The 19,861-nt window shown below is 37.5% G+C and overlaps 1 protein-coding gene across 6 annotated transcripts in view; it reads right to left on the bottom strand.

Annotated features, from left to right (window-relative positions):
* STK39 (serine/threonine kinase 39) overlaps window positions 1-19,861 on the bottom strand; it is a 75,119-nt gene that overhangs the window by 48,613 nt on the left and 6,645 nt on the right. For 4 of the 6 annotated variants that reach the window (XM_074548548.1, XM_074548549.1, XM_074548550.1 and 1 more), the window contains exons 2-8: window positions 10,790-10,902; window positions 5,779-5,887; window positions 4,320-4,461; window positions 3,886-3,941; window positions 2,139-2,248; window positions 1,939-2,040; window positions 1,613-1,746 (exon numbers count right to left, since the gene is read on the bottom strand). In XM_074548548.1, coding sequence (XP_074404649.1) covers window positions 1,613-1,746; window positions 1,939-2,040; window positions 2,139-2,248; window positions 3,886-3,941; window positions 4,320-4,461; window positions 5,779-5,887; window positions 10,790-10,902 — 766 coding nt within the window. Of the gene's footprint in view, window positions 1-1,612; window positions 1,747-1,938; window positions 2,041-2,138; window positions 2,249-3,885; window positions 3,942-4,319; window positions 4,462-5,778; window positions 5,888-9,631; window positions 9,812-9,861; window positions 9,983-10,789; window positions 10,903-19,861 lie in introns of those variants that run through there. The other 2 variants (XM_026791635.2, XM_026791636.2) reach the window with 2 other exon arrangements.

The raw sequence follows: 19,861 nt of genomic DNA, 5'->3' as shown, positions 1-19,861 counted from the left end.
GAGAGAAACACCCACAGAGATCCCCAAAAGAAAAACATCATAGTCTGAGACAGCAGCAGTGCAATGCCAGTCCTAGAATTTGCCACAAAGAGCAAGGGCTTCTCCCACAACTGACATAATGGCTGCTGGAGGGATGTCCATGCAAAATTACATCCTGGATTCCAAGAAATATGAATCCAGTATTTTTCTATCTGAACATCTATTTACTGGCCTAATTGTTCCATTCAAGGCAATCCTGAGTATGAAGGTATTGCATGTGTTTTAAAAAAAGTATAAATTTAAATAAATACCTTAAACACCCAAGCCTTTACTACACACCAGGTAACTCAATATTATGTATTCAAGGAGAGAAGGAAAACTCATTTTATTTATTTCTTATTAGTTTATACCACTTTAATCTTGCCTGAAAATTGCTAGATATAGGAAACAACAGGAAACTTGATTATCCATTATTACTATTACTCCTATCTGTAAGCAGCCAAACTGCAGCACTAAGCTTAAAGCATCAGGAATTGCTACTAAGACCAACAAGGGTAAGGGGTTTGAGAATCTGAAAGCAGTACACAAGTGATCATTGAGTGAAAGACAAAAATTCAAGTATTTCAAGAATAAAGACATGGCCATAATCTTTATTGTTAACTGTACTTGTTTTCTAATATTCCTGCTGTCACCTACTCAATGTGACTCCCTACAACCACATCCTGCACTTGGGCTAACATTACATCAGGAAGCACACACCATAAATGACACATACAATCAGGATTGCTCTCTCAGAACAATCTTTCTCCAAAAAATAGTAGCTCAAACTCTAGAAAACAGTGATATACTTAACACCTTAGGAAATAATGTTAATTAGAATGTGCTTCCTACAATTCTTCAGCAGAAAAAAGCCTGCAAAAATGAGTCTGCATAAAAATGAATAAACTAATCAATCAGAGAACTTGGGATCTCAACGATCGTTTGAAAATAAATGTTTAAGTTGAAAATAAATGTTTAATACTTTCATCACCTTGGCTGTTTAAAAAATAGAGCAAGAGAGAACAAACAGCAAAGACAACATGACATGCAGTTCCCTACATAAACATGAGGAAAATTCAAAAAACTTGGAGCCCCTAACTTTACAGTAAAGAAAAAAAAATCTTACTAAGTAATTTTCTCTGGAAATATCCCAGTTAAAAGCAACACTAAGTTTATGTCACAAAAAGAGAAAAATCAACATAAAATTATTCATTTTTCATTTCTTTTAAAGGCCAAAAGAATTATATATTTGGTTACCAACAGTTCTGCTGCTCAATCTGAACAGTCTTGTTAGACTTGTGCACAATATCAATATTTATATCTTCAGATGAGAAATTAAGATGTAGAACAAGGACTTCTATTCGATCTGTGTTTAATTCAATACTGTGTTTAAGTTTAAATACATTAGGTTAACAATCAGAAGTAGTAAACTTAAGCAACAGTAAAAGGGCAATTTCTTCTCCCCAGATGGAGGTGACTGAAGGCTGCTATTTACAAAATTCAAACCATACACTTCAAGATTACATCATGGTAACTTAAATTAGTCTATATATTTTCAAAAATAATTCTATTTTACATGACAATAGTGACCTACCTTTTGGAAGGATCTTTTTGAAGGCATAATGAGATTAGTTTTCTAAAGGATTTGCCATACTTTTTCATCATCTCCTTGTCCTCTACACCTGTCTCTAAAGTGGGGGGGTCATTTTGAAGCGTTAGCATTAACACCTAAAATAAACCCAAAAATGAGGTGCCGTAAGGAAAACCAATTTGAAATGTAGAAATTAAAAGAAAAAAAATACTCCACAGAATACATCTATTTAGACACCCTGAGTTGCTACTGAAAATGAAGTAATACTAACTATCTAGCAGCATTAATAATACAGCTAAGAGCATTAACAATTACAAAGTGATCGTTACTTTCATAGGAGGGTATTTGTGATAAGGTGCTGCTCCTGTTGCTAACTCAATGGCTGTTATCCCAAAACTCCACATATCGGCCTTGAAGTCATAACCTCGCACCTGCAACAGAACCAGAACGGAAAACCAAGGTGGTAATGTCTCAAGTTCCGAAATTAAAAGACAAAATGCTGCAAATTTTTCATCAGCATTAGAAATACCTGCTCCATTACTTCAGGGGCCATCCAACAGGGAGTCCCAACAAATGTTTTCCTTACTTTGTTACGAGTAACATCACCTCCAGTTGCTAAAAATGCACTAACACCAAAATCTGCAAAAGAGGAGAAAAGTTGAAATCAATTAAACTGCCAATAAAAAAATAAAAAGTTTTACAATTTGGAAATAAAGTCAGTTCCTGAAGGAAGGCTTATAGAAACTCCCCATTGCAAAGCTGACCTTTGCTCCACAGCATGCTGTTCATGAAATGCTATGGAATAGAAGGTACAGTTGTATCAGGGAAATCCACACTAAAACATCCTCAGGTTTAACCTCACAGTATGTGTCTTCCTGATAAAGTTGCAAGGAACTCCAATACATCTGTCACCAAGGGCTTTCAAATATTCACTTTGTGCCAAGGTTTGCATCTGCTATTGTTCAAAGACAAGAAGCTGCTTCTGCATAGAAACTAAACATGAATCTGATTTGAACAAGAGAATACTTTACATAATTTCAATTCTTATGGGAATTTGACAAACCAAAGGCAATCAGAAAAGCCATCACTAATATGTACTTATTAGTAGACCAGGAAATGAACAGTTTTCTCCAAATTCTGAAATAGAAGAAAAAAAGCCAAAAGGCTCAGTGTTCTGTTAATCTGTTACTACATCAATGACAGCTGTATGATGTAGTAGCATCATACAGAGGGAGAGGTAGGCGTGTAAGTGGAAAAAAGAGCAGGTTCCCAATGTATGTAGAAATACTGTCAACTTTGAATGGAGCTATATGAAGAGTATTTTCAACTGTATTAATTACAATTCAGTTATATTGAATAGAGTATTTCACTATATACTTCAATTTATTCCCTAATGCTTTCCTGTTGTTACCTGATTTTAAGGTTGAAAAGAAAACACCTCCAGTAATCACAGAAAAATGTGGTTTTACCATTATTTGACACTGGCATATTAAAGCCCTTAAAACACATGCTTACATGGTACTTGGAAAGCATCATTTATATAAAAATTACAACTTCTGTCTATAGCCATTTTTATTACCAAGGGCTCTCAGTGCTCAGTCACCCCCCATAGACTGTGGGAGGCCTGGCAGGTATCCCACCTGCTCCCATTGTTTGTCAGATCACCTGATACCAGTCAGAGATGGGATAGGAGCCTTGCTCTTATGAGACCAAATAATTCAATTCTTACAGGTTACATCAAGAAGCACATCAATGCACTCAAAGGACATTTAAGATGCTAAACTGTATCCAACAGATAGCACTGCCAGACAAATGGCAGATATGCCAAAAATAATTCTCAGTGAGGTACATCTCTTACATCTCAGTGACTAGTAAATTTATAGTCCAAGTCCTAATGATGGACAGTACACACAGATCGTTGGATCCCCAAGAACTATTACAATTACTTGCAGAAAAAAATGAAATTAACAGAAATACCAGCTTCTACCATTAGTAAGCTGTTGAAGGTGCATGGGTGAATAAAATGGAAACATTAAAAGGACATTAGAAAGTTTGCCTTAAATATTTGTTGTGACACAGAGAAAAATATTGAATAATTTCTGAGTCAAGTCAAGAAACCTGAAATCTGAAACTGGATAACTTGTGGCTACAAAACCCCAAAAGGAATAGGTAAAAGCCAATAGAAAAACTTTCCCCCTTGATATCAGTTGCCCCTGCAGATCCAGCTGCAGTTACCTTTTGATTTTATTCATTCATTACTCTACCACCACCATTACCTGCTATTTGTACAGAGCCATCCTCACCCAGTAGAATGTTGCCAGCCTTCAAATCTCTAGAATGTACAAACAGAGGTTAGCATGAAAGCACATACTGTGCATTTTATGCAAACAAATAAATATTGCACACTGAATAGTTTCACAAGATAGCTTTTTCAAATTTAAAACAGAAAGGAAGCTGATGTGTAAAATGTAACTGAGTAACATTAAAACAGAGTGCAGAACTCAAACTCTAACAAATTTTCACATATAAAAAGACCAGAACTCAGATCAAGCACAAAGGAGCAAAATTCAGGAATAGATTTTAAGAAGGGAGATATTTAAGTTCAAAGTCTGGTTTACAATCTTTTTATAAATATAGTCTCACAAACTAAAGCTTTCAACAAGCTACAGTCAATTTTGAAAATGCTTTTCATTATGTATAATGCTCCTACCTGTGAATTTGTCCATTCCTGTGTAGATAGTCTAAGCCCTCCAAAACTTCTTTAAGAATTGTTGCTATTATGGGTTCTTCAAGCACACCATTTTTGTGCTCTCCTCTGTTGACAATATACTTTATTATATCAAGCATTGAACCTGTATTACAGATCCAGGAGAGGAAAAAAGCATATTCAAAGCATTATCATATCAGATTCCTTAGAAAGCTGTATTTCTTCATTCTTTCTATGCTACTGCAATTTAAATCTTTGCATGTATGTAACTAGCTCTTAGAATAAAGCACACCACTAACCCATTCCAACAAGACATAGAACACTGCTTTTTGTCAAAAATACTATAACACTTAATGATCCATTAGAAAGATCTGCTAACACTTGCAAAGCAACCACTAATTAAAAATTCAGGAGTACCCCATATTTAAACAGACATATACTGCAAAGATCTTGGTTTATTATCCAGTTTAGATCATGCTTCGTGTATTCACAATGTAAACACACAGCTGCAAGATTGGAAGGAGACAAATGCAAACAAATGATAGCATTCCCAGTGACACATAGGTTGACATAGAACCTCAGTTATTATACACTTCAAGGCTTTTAATGGAAACATTTTCTTTTATCCAAGCACTATTCAACAGCTCACAGTAAATTCCTGTCATGAATCACTTGTTTCTCTCATGGTCTATGCTTGCTTTTGCTTGAAGTGACCAATTCAACCAACTGTGACACAACAAGTGCTATGAGCACTTCCCCTCCTTGTTTTCCAGCGTCACGGTGAAGCAGCCTGCTGCCATCAAGACTAATCTTGTTCTTTTTCTTGAACAACATCATGTAACAACAGGACCATTTTCACAACAGAGCAACCATTTTCTTCTGGGGCCTCTCTTTGCTGAACTACAAGCACATTAAGTTCAGCCTCCTTTTTCCTCTTCCAGAACTAAATAAGAATTTTATACCAGTAGCTATTATCATAAAACAACGCAATGAGTGTTTGGTTAGCTTAAGCAATAGAAAGAATGCAATATATGTAATACTTGGACTTGGATGGATCTTGCTTGAATAAGGAATGAGTAATACTTATTATGAAATCAGATATATATGCATTTTTATAAAAATACAGAGGATTCTAGAGAAACTCCATAAAACATCACACTGACAGAATTGAATTCATTCCAATCAATTTTCTCTACACAGCCTTAATAGACAAATTGGTTCAGAATGAAAATTAAATTCCGTTTATATAACTACCATATTTCATTAATTCTTAGCCTCTCCTATGAATATAGATATACAAACTTTGTAAGCTTGCACATTCCTCCTTAACATCTCAAGGTTCATTCCATGTAGTGTCTACCCCTTTCTCATTAGTTTAGCTCAATGAACTTGCAGGTGGTACATTAGGAAAAAAAAATCCTAAAATTGCCTTGCAGCTGAACAAGTAAAACCAGTAACTTACCCCCACTTAATAGCTTCATAACCAGCCACAGTTCATCCTTCACCACAAAAGATGTGTAATAGGTCACCACATTAGGGTGATTGCACTGACTCATTGCTTGAATTTCTTTCTGTAAGAAATACAAAAGTCCAAAACAACACAGCCAGTTATCAGTTTTGCTAGTATAATTTCCAAAGTGAAATATTATAACAGAACTAAAGTATGTACAGGGTATGCATCAAGGCATTAAAACACTAATTTACCTAAAGATCTGCATGCAAGAAAAAACATTATTGCTAAGAACACGAGGGAAGTCTGGCCATGAGATACAGGCATAGCTACATCACTTTTCTCCTGAGAACAGCAAAGAAATTACTGTTAAAGTCTCAAATTCACAGTAAGCAATGAAGAATGAGTAGTCTCCAAGAGCTGAAGGTGTGGATAGAGGCTGGACAACAAAATGCAAGGAAAGGTCAAAATCTACTGCATTTTCTGTTCAAAAGGGATATGAAGAGTAGAATGGGAACAGGTAGGAAAGAGGAAGGAAGCCATCGAACAAAGGACACAGCACCACTGGCTCAGCTGCTGTGGGACAGACAGGTAGACACCAGAGCCACACAAGTAAACAGAAATAGAGAAAAAGCAATATTACAGGCCAAAAGTCATAGGAAACAATTGACTAGAGAAACACAGAGTCACTAACAGATGCACAACGTGGCACTACCAAGTAACAGCATCTATGACACGCCACAGCTGTACACATTAAGAATGACTGTCTTGTATCTGTTAATTCAAGCAGAGTTCTTTTTCTATTCACTCTCACATAATTGCTCTGTAACACCTTTCTGGCTGCTCTCATTCTTCTGCCAATCCTTACACAGGAGCATGAGGCCTCTTCTGTACCACAGGCTTTGGCCTCACCAATTTAAGATGTCCCGACCCTACTTCTCCCTCTTTACTTCCAGCCCACAGAGCCCTGAGCCACCCCTGGTGCTAGAGGACATGCTTGTGGAGGGTGAGCCAGTCTGGAAGCCAATCCAGCTAAAAAAGCTCTTCCTCCCCTCCTCTCTCTGAAAAGCAACTGCTTGAGGTGAACTGTTTCTCTCTGACTCAACAGCACTTGTACAAGTTACGCACTAAGCAGGTCCCACTTAGGTTGATTAAAGCTGCCACAAATGCCATTTTTAACTCTAAGCTTCATTTTAGCAATTGTTTGAAAGAGGTTCTTTGTTATTTGCAATGTATTCAAAATCACAGCTGGTTTCTTACAAAAAGTTAATTATATGTATTAAAGACTGGGATTTAATCTCATGGTGCTTGTAGGAAACTATTAAAGTCAGGCTGTAGTTTGACACACATTTCAGCTTGTACTGCTGTCCAAAGTCCTCCTCCTTAGACAATTTCTGAAACACAGAAGGAAGAATGCCTGGATAATGAATCAATGAACCTGAATAATAAAAGCAATTTGCAAGACAGCTCCCTGTCATCCCCCAGAAAACAGTAGGTGAAAGACAGAAGACAGACATGTAGAGTACATTTCCCTCTCTTAGAAGACATGTCATCTTAAACACAAGTCAAATTACTGCCTCATGTACTTAATTCAGCTACCCATTCTAAACCTCAGCTGTAACTCCCCCAGTCCTGGTTACTATTTCATTTCTTACACTGTTTTATTGTTTTCCTATGCTGGTAATATAACAGTGACTCAAAGTCCAGCTGACACCACTGGGCAAAAATGCATCTCATCTAATTTTCTCAGACAATAATGCAGAAATGTGACTAACTGACTGAGATAAGCTTCACTATCTTTAACTGAAAAGTGTTTTGAATATTTTACCTCCCAGCATCAACTCATGGGCAACAATTGAGCTACCACAGTAACCATTGCCAAAGGCACCTTGCGTCTCAGCTTTCATGACTTTTTTTTTTCCAAAGAGTCTTTGCAAAACAAAAAAAAAAAAACAAACAGAAAGCACCTCATGAGAGATAAGGGATAAAATTTTAGTCAAGAAAGAATTAAATCATTTCAGACTTGCAGCTCTAGAAAACTCCTATCCCAAACAGAATAGTAAGCCTCCACAGACTACATTCCATTTGGCTGTGGCCCACGATATGCACAGGTGAGAAAGAATTCATTTAAAATACACTGCCAGGGAAACAGCTTGCAGCAGAACATTCAGGAGAAAACGCTGGAGTGTTCTTCACATTTATGTCACCTCAGACACTCAACAGCAGCAAAGAAGCAACAGCAACTTAAGTCTCTCCCTCATCCCTCTCTTACCCCTGCCTTGCACTAGCACAGGCATTTGTGTGCTTCACCAGGCAATAAGCCCAGGTTAAAAGCTAACCTTTTTCAGCCAGGTTACTCCTGATCCAGTTTCACAGAGCAGCTGCATAAAAATGTCTTTCAGCCTGAGGGCAGGTGGGTGACACAGTTAATAAGCAACTGCGAGACAGCTCCTTTCCGTGCTGGGCTGCGGCAGCAGCGGCCGGGCCCTGAGCAGGCCGGTGCCGCCGCCCCGCGGGCCCGGCTCCCGGGGCCTCCCCACACAGCCGGGGCCCTGCACGCCTCCTGCCCCCGGGGCAAACACCGCAGAAAGGCCAACAGCCCGGAAAATCCCTTCGAGCAAACAATTCTACACAACATTCTGGAGTTTGTGGGCTTGAGGAGTGGATTGTTCTAAAGAACCGGAGGTGAAAGAATAGGGAGGATACCCAGTCAGGACAGTACTAAGGACAGGACTTTTCCCTTGGCTTAGGGGGTAAAGTTACACTTAGGTTACAATAGTGAGAACACTGGACATTGCAGGAAACAGAGTATCGAATTTCAGGAGTTTGGCAGTTTGTGTAACCTCAGTAATATTTAAACTCACTCCCACACTGCCTTTCTATTTTAATTGACACTGGCCCAAATACTGTCTGCTTGCACAGGTTGATGCATTTCTACTTCTCTGAAGGCCACACAGCTGAGAACTTGCGAAGGGTGCCTGTGCACAGCATTCATAAGCACTCTGCACCATCATTTTAAAAAACTGTGTTCAGAGAACAGACAGTTTTAGAACACTTCTGTGCCAACAAAAACTGTTTCATCAGAAAAATAAGTGATTGAAAACTGATTAAGCTCAAAATTTTTAGACACAAATTCTGCCAAAAACACAAGAACATTTTAAGTACTATCAACTGAAATGAAAATGTTAGTCCAGTTGTAACAAGAGTTTTGAAGGTCAATTATGCCTTTTCCCAGAAAAATTCTCTATTTTTGAAACAAAATTTTAAAGTTTCTCTAATAGAATTGAGTCATAAGTATACTGAACCTCACAGAAAAAAGCTTAATTATGTACATGTACGCATGCACATATGTGTACACACTTCTATAGCTCTCCTAACCAGGATCCAGGAAAATCCCAATTCATGTTCAGAACAGATCAACAAATTAAACAAAAAATCTGAGCACAGAAAAGCAGAAATTGACTTATGTTATAAAATAAAACAGATGGTATGGACAGTTGTCTTCGTACCAAAAGAAAGCAATATAGGACCAAATATTCGAGACCTACTGCCTAATTTGACAGACAGCGGAGACATGTCAACAGTAAAGACACTCAAGCATTTGGCAAGGTAACTTTTTACAAGCTCTTAACTAACTGCAATCGTTTCTCCAGACCACAAGAATTTCTCTTGCAGATATCTGGCAGTTTTGTCTGGTTTTGCTTGTTTGCTTGTAATTTTAATTCTTAATGCCCAGTATTAGCTCAAATTCTAACCAAAAATTTCCAATTCTGACCAATTTATCTTACAGTTATTAGTATTTATCTTTTTATAGACATGTTCCTTGGGGACTTTAGCTGTTAATACATCATGCACAGCATCTCACCTTGGGCTTAAGGACAGTTCAGAATTTATCTTTTGAGTTTTCAGTCGACAGAATTCTCACTACCTCAGAAGCAACTTCCACTACCACAATCCTCGTAAAAAGCACAACAATGTCGCGTACAAGCAGTCACATAAACTCAAGGCAACTGCCGTCAATCACCAGGGGAAGAGCATTTTGGGTCCTCCACTGCAAAAAAGCCATTTTATCTGAAGAAACTGGATGGACCATACCCTCTGTATCAAATTCAAGATATCTTTTGCACTGGCAATTCCCTGCTGAGGAGATCATTTCCTTCAGAGGCAGGAATTTCTGCATTAGAAAAAGCCCACAGTCTCTAGGCTGTAGTATAACCTGTGGAACAGAAGAGAGTGTTCTCACTTTTAGAATGGTTTTGTGTCCTTCAAATCTTATTACTCTGCCTATACATAAACACACATTAGTCTTGCAAGCACCTATCTAGGAGCATTAGAAAGCAATAGGTTTTGTGTTTCAATAGTTCTTTGTGAATTTTCTGGATTGGCATAACCAGTGCGGAGGAAAGACTCTTGCAGTTCCTTTACAAATAGCTTCTTACAGGTCCCTTTCTTCTCTGACCAGTGGCCCAAACAAATAAAATTCTTCAAACATTCTTGCTGTGGCTATCTGATAAATGTGTGTTACCAGCTTTAACAAGAGTTTCCTTGTGTAGGTGGCTGTGCAGCCATTTCTCCTTTTCTCCTTAAGAGTTATCATTATGAAATGATCCAACATGTTTCGATGCTTCAGACATTTTAAGGAGACTCACTAATTTTTTTCTGCATATTTTTAATCAGTGCTTAACCAAAGGAAAATGTATCTTTCCTCAGTATTAAAAAAGACAGACATCCAGGCAGTAATCGCTTAAAAACTGAGCTTCCAGAAAACAAGAGTTTAGGGTCCTCCCACAGTTATCCCAAGTTGATTATCCCAAGATTAAAGTTTGCACATGTTTTTGTGACATGGAAAAATATGCATTAAAAAGTCATATCTTTAGGGAATGGTATAAGTGTGTAAGATTATTTTCAAATTCTCCTCTCATATCCTGCATAAAATTCTACCTCGCTCTTGGACCAAGCAAAAAAAAAAAGTCAAAACAGAAGGTAAGTCTCCATGTAACATACTGCCCCTCTATTTACTTACAAGTAATTCATCCATACTGGTTTGGCATTTTTCTAAGTTGATCCTCTTTATTGCTACACGTTCTTGCCTGGGTTTGCAGAGTGCTGCCTGGACAACTGCTGTAGCACCACTACCTGAAAAAGGGCAGGAAAGGAACAGTCAGAGATCAACAGATGAGGTAAACCAGTGACCAGCATGAGAAGCCCATACTGACAAAGAACTTCAAAGCTGCTGTTTATCCTTTTTCAGTGCTTTCTCCACATGCATACCTTTCCACTAGCAAGACGCTTTTCACACATCTCAGATGGAAAAGAAAAACCTTAAAGTTTCTTTTCCATATACCACAAAAAATTACAGAGCCAATGATTTCAAATGATGTACTCATTTATCAAGACATAACCACCACCTCAATGCATTTCATAGTTCATTACACTTCTGTCTTTGGATACAACTGTTTTAATCAAGAACATGACTCGCACAGTTGATACTGTGATACATGGAGGGGTGGGTACTTTATCAATTGTTCTTTTTTTCTGTACTTTAAGGCCAGTCCCTATTTAACCAGTTTTTTTGCTCCCCTATCCAATGAACAGAAAAAAAAACCCAGTAAACTGTACATGCCAAATCTTCTCCAGTTCCACCAGTGTCTGTGCTCATTCATTACGACTGGAGTAACACCCTACAAGGAGCATGCTGATCCTTGTGAGGAGCACAGGAGGCACAAGCACCACACCAACAGTGAGAAGATGCAGGTTACTGAATGGCCCAGCAGAGAAAGTCACTCATGTTTACTTGGCATGCAAATCACATATGGTCACACAACTATGCTGATAAAGCCCAGGGGAATTGAACAAATGTGGGGGGAAGAAATAGAATAATTTTCTCTTTTATTTGTGAACCACAGGAGTAAAAAGCATTGTTGCTTCTTCTATCAGGCATCCACTGGCATTGACCCAGTCAGTATTGCCTCACTAAATTAACGAAATGATTGCCAGTAATATTCAGAAGGAGTTGTGCTCAAGTTGCACATCTTGTTGCCACATCAAATATAACAATGTGTGCTTCCTCAATTACATTGTGCTCATGCATGCAGAAATCTAAAAGCTCCCAACAAGCTTCTACCGTAATTCTAAATATTTCAGTATAAATTATGGATTTCTGGTAAGTCATTTGAGCAACATGTTATATTGGCCTGCTTATAAACTATGTTCTATTTATTTGGCATGTCCTAGATGAATACAAATTGTGAACAAAAAGCCTTTTGTTGTCAAGCTCTACAAACGTGGATTCAGTTACCAGCCGACTTAAGAACAATTGAGAGCTTTTCCCTCTGCACATCTGAAAACAGCACCAACAATACCTCATGACTGAAAGTTATTGTATATGTTTTAATTGCTATCTGCTTAGCTATTTTCATGTATTGTTGGTTCACATGATGTTTTCACTCAAATCAGAAAGCTTTTTAACTGCATATGATTTTTGTGTCAAAATTCTGAGCTCATCTTTAAAAAAAAGTCTCTTTAAAAAAAACCTCTCAACAGGACTAACTAGTCATGTTTCTGCAGGATGTGGTCACAGACAAATATTGACATGTCCTGTTCTGTCTGCTTACAGAACAAAGCCTTTAAAAATTCCAATAATGTAGGTAATAAAAGAATTAAGAGATTTTAAAAATTAAATAAGACATCCCAAGGAAGAAACAACCATGTCAGCACAATTCAGCTAAGGTAAGACTCATATACATCACTTTAATGAATTCGTCTTTCAGTAGACATCAAGACAAATCCTCTCATTACTCTGACTACACAAACGTACATCGAAACAGGAGAAAGTATTTTTAGCTATTAAGCATACAGAAAAAAAGACCAAGATTTTCCTTATGTATCTTTTTCATCTATGCCTTTAGTTTTATCTACTTGTAGAAAACAACCAAGATCTTTGCTTTTTACATAGATTTGTATACAAAAGCCTCTAAAAAGACAAACAGAATAAGCATACAGAGAATTGATTAGCCCAATGCCATGGTAAAATCTTGACTACTTCCTCAAGTTAAATGACAGCAAGTAACACTTCAAAACACTTTGGAAAAATCAACTACCAAAAAAAGTATACTTTTATGTGTTTTCTTCTCAAACAAAGGTGACTTACAATGGGATGTTCTTCACCACATGACTAAGATGTGCTGACAATGCAAAAAACTTTAGAATAAAGCCAATATACCAAGTTTCTTCTTTCTCCAGCTTTTCTAATTCTCTGCACAATACACTAGTTTGAGAGTAAAGTCAAGTTATGCAGTCTTCTCAGTTTGACTTATGTACCTATCAAAACTGCTTGAAAAAGCTGTTTCACACACTGAAGCAGGAGCCAGACACTGAGTAGCTATATGCCTCCTTCCTCCTAAAGAAGTTCTCTCTTTCTCTGGCTCACAAAGTGAACAACCAGGGATAGAGATGAGGAAAACCTGCAGCTTTCACATCTGGTCAAAAGACTCCTTTTGTCTCACCTACTAAACAAGGACAAGTGTGCAGTGTTCCATAGGAGCAGCTATTAGAGACTACCTAAATAAGCATTTCAGTTGAAAGGTAAGAGAATGCAGAACTAATGAACCTATCATCATACAGTGAAACTAAATTGGCACAAGCAACCATTTAGCATAAATTAGGATCACAGAAAATGATTGCATAGAATAGATTACAGTCAACTATTCCTTGTCAGAAGGTAGGGCTTCTTCAGATATTGAGCCTTGCAAGTCTTCCAAAACCCTCAAAGCAGAAAATACTAACTACAACATAACCAAAACAGACTGGTTTAACACCCAGTCTCTATTTAGGAAACAAACTGATACAGCATAATGAAATCTCAGGTTGCATAAAGCCATGAAGCCTTACATCCAGTTGTCTCCTGCAGAACAAAACAATTACCCATGGTAATACTAAAAAACCCAGCTTTGTAAGGACAATGGGCTTTTCCACTACTGGAAAAGTCATTCTGCTCCAGACAAGTTCTCTTTGCCAATTTCAAAAGTTAGCAGCAAAACAATGCAATTTCAGACCACATCAAGATGCCTACTACTCCCATTTCACAACAGACAACAGGTCAGAGTTTCATCTTGCCCTGGTGTTTTTGCTGCCATTCCCTCTAGTGTGAGCACGCCCTTACAGCCAACCTGTCCCTTCGTGCTACAGACATGCACTCCCTACCAGCCCCATCCCCAGAGCCATTAGGATTGCTTTTAACCATCTGGGTTCACACAATAGAAACCTTCACAAGAGCTACATCATACGGCCACACTGCACCTCTTCTGAAAGGATGTAACCTAAAAGCAGTTTTCTGCATTCCACTTTGCACACACTTCACAGAGAGCATATAAAAACTCCACAAATACTCATCTGGGATTGAAGCTTACCCAAACCAGTTGTTCTAAATTTGACATAAAGGTACTTTTACCTCTCTCCTTTTTTTTCAAAACATTAATTTAACCCTTGCAGAACCTGACTCGACAAAGAGAAGGATATTTGACATTAACCTTTTAGTTTTAACTGCTCTCCATTAGTCATGTCTCAAAAATACAATGGGGTGAGATGGTTGGACCATATCACTGGCATACTGCACATGCCCACATCCTTCATACAAGGATGTGACACTTCATTTATTCCATTATTGCTAAAGGTCTGATACTTTCCACTTATCATGGCACAGTAACTGTATTCAAAATAGACCACAAACATTTCTTTTCAATTTTGTTCTTCTCCTTGTAAATAAAAGCCCATTAGCCCGTAATGATTCATCCAGTTTCTCTTTTAGTGGCTCAGTGTTAGTCTCTACAGTATTTCAGCACAAACTTCTTTTAAAGATCTCTACAGTTTAGGTCACTCTAACAAGAGACCTTCCCCAATACTACACTGGTTCTAATTTCAGAAGAGGAGGATGAAACTTGTTAAGAATGGTAAGTTTTCTTGTTAACTAGGTATCTCAAGGGCTAGAGAACAGTTGCAATTGGAGAAGAATAAATATCTCAGTATCTATAAAGTCTTATATACCAACCTATGCCACCTGCATTTTTGTACACTTCTGCTCCCCCACCCTACAGAAACCTCCTAATAATACTTAATCTCCCATGACATGCTAGTTTTGAAGAAGAACCCCCCCTAGGTAACTCTTAAATGTAGCTCCTATGCAGTGTAACTGCAGGATTCCTTTTGCATGGAGCAGAATGCATTTGTGCACAAATCTAGATTAGGTTTCTACTCAGGAATACATGTGGAGTTTTTAATGGAATATACAAAGCATCTGTACTTCTATGCAAGCTTGGAAAGGTATGCTGTATGTGCTGTATGTATGTTGCATGCAATATTGTGCAGCATATTTCCAGCATTACTAAATGTGTTATGAACAAATCAGCTCTCCAAAATATCCCATAGCAGCACTGGGCTGAACCTGGCTGGTCTCTTCAGTTTCGAAAGAATTAATTCTGTTGGTGCCAAAGCAATACTTTTGGTTAACAAACAGAGAACAAAGAATATTTAACTTCTTTTGATTGCTAGATTTTACCCCATAATACTCTAGACAACTTTCAGTATTACTCACTGTCTTTCATATTACTTCTACTGATTAAAATAAGTTATAAATCAGCTAGGTAAAGCTCATTTACACCTCCATACTGAACTCTGAATCTTTTGGAAACTTAGCTTCCCCACAGAAAATGAGCCATTATTTCCCTTTACAGCTTCACATGACAAATACTTGAGTTCTTAAGAAGCTCACAATAATCATTCCTGTCCTAACAACTCCTACTCACTTTGTGTTCTGAATTCATGCTGGGATCAAATCTCTCTCCTTATAGCTCACTTGGATACTACTTGACTTATCCTAGCAGTTATGATATAATTCAGTTAAATACACTAAGTGCTACATGAAATCGATGCCCACACCTAGAACTGCTACTTCTGCATTTCTGACATTCAAAGATTGATCTCTTTAATTCCTCAATGAATTTGTTTTGCAGTTGGACATTTAAAACATTGCTATTATGGCTAAAGAACCATGGGGTTACTCAATTGTTGTATTTACCTTTTTGTGGGAAATTAGCTTACACAAAATCTGAGATCTAGCTGAGATCGCATACTACTTTTTAAAAGTCCATTTTAAAAACCATCCAGAAAAACCTTTCCAAATATGCTATACAGATATTTCAGTGATTGTAGAGAAGTCATAAATAGCCTAAATGTTGATGTCAAAATGATTATGCATCATAGAAAAGTTCTATGCAAGTGTTAATACAACCTGTGATAAAGCGAAGATAAAGCAAGCTTCAGCATTAACCAGGTATCATATTCTCCATACAGAAGGAAAAAGGCAGGGGGATTCACAAACAGGAATAAACCCCCACATGCATGAAAAACAGCCACAGGAGGAAGTGACCTAGCTTTCTGAGATATTCTCTTTATTATCTCACTAAAATAGTAAAAGAACTGGTTATAATAGATGTTTTGCCTAGATAAATTACAGGAAATACTTTGAGGTTTACTGTGATATAGCTCCATGTCAAATCTTTAGAACAGAATAAAATTTTCTGCCAAAAGCACGTGAAAAAGAACTATTTTCTTGAACATAGAAGGTACTAGCATCAGAGTATAGCAAATATGTGACAATCACAAACTAATTATTCAGGAAATATGACAAATTGGAACTGTACAAGAAAGTTGAGAAGCTCTACCAATGATCTGGAAAATACAAATCTTACTTCCCTCCATCAGAGAGCTCAGACACACTATATTGCAGGATTTCTTCTGAAATATCTTTCTTATCTGAAGAATAATCAGCTATCAACACCAGCCATGGGTAAAAATTTTAAGCATTCCACTGTCACTGACAAAGGTATTTAAGTAATCTGTAGCTAGAAAGTGAAACCAGATATATTTAGATCTGACACAAGTTTTTTTAATAGTGACTGTGTTCAGCTTTAAAATGTAATATCAGCCTAAGTGATGGCTTTTTGCTTTCAGACACTTTCTTGTTAGGAAGACTTCGGCCTAGAGCCATACAGAGCTCAGCACTTGTCAGCTTGATACAATGCCATCAACACACTAAGATTAGACTGAAAAGTCCAAGGATGACCATTAACTATGTTTGGGGCATTCAAGTAAACCTTTCATGGAAATGTCAGCATCACAGCTGGTAAGGAAAACCTAAACAAAAGCAGTTCACTTTCAGTAGGTGTTATTTTCTCCCTGACTTGTCCTTTAAAATAGGTGAGTCATCTAAAAGTTGAAAGGGAACTGTCTAGGGAAGCCCCCTATTATAAACATTACTCAAGATTAAATTTCTTTTGCTCTGCACTACATCTCAATTATCTTCTTAAGAAGTTCTAAGTGAGAAATGTCTACATAAAAAAAATCCAAAATCACCACTGTTTGAGACGTCAGAGTTATCAGAACTGGAATTTGCCTTGTGGAAATGTCAGGATAAAACTGGTGTGACCCACAGGCCCTGCCCCTGACCCCTTGTAAAACAACTGGCATAACTAACACCACTTTATAAGGCAAGCAGGAATTCCCTGTGACTGAATGGGTGATGTATTCATTCCTCTCCCTCTTATTCTCAGGCACTGAAGGCCCTGTGAACCAAGCAGACAAACCAAACAGTTTTCTCCTTCCCCTCCTGCAGTCTCGTCCCGAGACACCCTCCCTCCCAGCTTCAAGATTCCTGGGAATCATGGTGATCACTCCCTCTTGTACAGCACTGAGCATCCCAGATCCCAGTGCTGCTGATGAACCCACCACTGGGAAGTACAACAGCACAGGCAATATTACATCAAGCCTGTAACATCAAGCACTTACAAGTCCTGAGTAAGGAACTTGGACTCAAGCTGCTGGTGGACACAGATGCTTGTGGCCAGAGATGCTTCCATCATCATCTGCTGCCTCTGAGGACTGACTCCTATCTTCTATGTCATCTTCCAGTCCAGATTATGATTGTTATATTGACACATCAGACAATGCATTGGGTTTTGACCTCATCTGCAGAGGGTTCCAGTCATTGGAAACAGTAAGCTAAATTGTATTAAAAATTCTATGATGCTATACTGGGGCAGCCACAGGATAAGGACAAATGTGGATGTACAGTACTCCACATTAATGTATCCAACAAATCCATATTCATTCTCTATTTTTCCAACAAAAAGCATGAAAAAGAGTGGAGGATACAACTTGATTAAGAATTTATGGATTTTATCTACCATGTTATTATCCATTCATTCTCACTTGAAAAGAACATGGATTCTGATAATTTCATTTTCCCTGTTGTTTCATCATCAATATAGAAAGCATTATTCAATATGCATACAACTCCAAAAGTCTGGAAGGCAAAACCCATGCAGAAAATGTCTCTGTATAACTATGGGAGAACTTGGTATATGGTATTCACTGTGGAACCAAAAGTTACCTTACCAGGGTACCATCAGAACTCCACAGAACCCCCTTATAAAAATAGAACAAATTGAAGATTTGCTATGCTGAGTCAGATCTCCTGCCTAGAAAGAAGCTGTTAAAAAAGAACTACTACTCATTTCTGAAGTAGCACTATAAACAAATTGTGGTGTTGATTTAGTCGGCATATTTTATTGTTTCTCATTTGGTTTGAAAGTAAACACTTGGAACAATTCTAATACCATGAATGCAGTATTTTCTAAGTATTCCGGATGTCACCACATAGTGCATCATTCTCTTCCGAGAATGAAAAACAGCAATCCACCAAAACAAAGGCATTATTGCTTCTGTAGTGTCAAAAAGATCTCTAATTAATCCAGCAGTGTTGAGCTACAAATCTTCAGCTAGTTCACCCCAACAAAGTGTGCCTCCTAGAATTTGAGTCTACTGTGACCACACATTACAAGCAGAAAATTTACCTATTTCTCATATATTGCTTCTCATGAAACAATGGCAGAGTTAGAGCAATATGAATACTATCATATCATTAAATTTTCATTAGGCAATTCTAATCCAATTCTAATGAGGTTCCTATTATTAGTCTGAAGTGGTTTAGGAGTCTGGAAGCACAAGACACTAAGAGGAATAAATTATAAGCTTAAATTCAGTTCTTGTGATAAAACGTCTTCAAAGCAAGAAAGTGAGAAGGAAAAAGCAACTTTATAATTAAATGGCTATGCATCTGAGTCCAAATATGTTACTTCTCAGAAGTCTAAAGCAATAACTTAAGTTTATGCTCTTGTTCATATTACTCCTAAAAGACAGAAACCACAAGTAACAAACACACAGTATTTTTCTGGTCAGTTAAAGTAACTATTTTTGTACCACTACCCTGAACCAAGTATACTTGGCACATGGACATTCAGTATGCATCTTGACTTTCAAGACCTTTAAGTAGATAATTCTTCTGAAAGGATGATTAGGAACACAAAAAAGCTCCTAATTTTCAGTCTGCTTCCAATTCTAATTTTTGTAAGTGCAGAAGCATAGCTCAAAAGCTATGTGATGATTATGTTACATCAGCCTATAGGGCATTCTCAAGTTTCATCTATATTTAACTTACAATCAGAGGCATTTAGACATCCAGAGGAATAACTAGGCTAATAAAATAATTCAGAAATTTTTTTTTTTGTAAAGATAAAGGATTAATGGAGAAAGCTAATTTATCATACTGAAGTTTCACTTATAAGGAAAAAGTAACATTTTAGAGAGAATTCTTTTCTCAAGACTTTTATACCATACCACTCTCACCTCATTCTGCCTGATAGTGTTCTTAAACTCACAAGCTTCAACCATGCAAACCTTGTGCACATCCTAAGACCTTCAAACTTAGCAACAGTCAAGTCTAGTGGAGCTGTAACGATTTCATCCCACTGGAAAGACTGTGCTGCAAAAGGCAGAAATACAGAAAAACCCACACATTCAACACACTTCATTCTTTATTTACACAAGTAAGAAGTATCAACATATATTAAGTATGATTTTTTGGGGATAAGGGAACATTCACTTTTAATTTTGGGCACCAGAAAATGTCCCAGTGACATTTTGCTTTCCAAGTGCTGCAAGCATGGTACTCCTGGGCAACCTCTGCTCATCAGTATCCCAG

The sequence above is a fragment of the Zonotrichia albicollis genome, chromosome 10 (genome assembly GCF_047830755.1).
Source record: "Zonotrichia albicollis isolate bZonAlb1 chromosome 10, bZonAlb1.hap1, whole genome shotgun sequence".
Lineage (NCBI taxonomy): Eukaryota > Metazoa > Chordata > Aves > Passeriformes > Passerellidae > Zonotrichia > Zonotrichia albicollis.
Note: the sequence above shows the minus strand (reverse complement) of the source record. Positions and strands in the feature narration are given on the sequence as shown.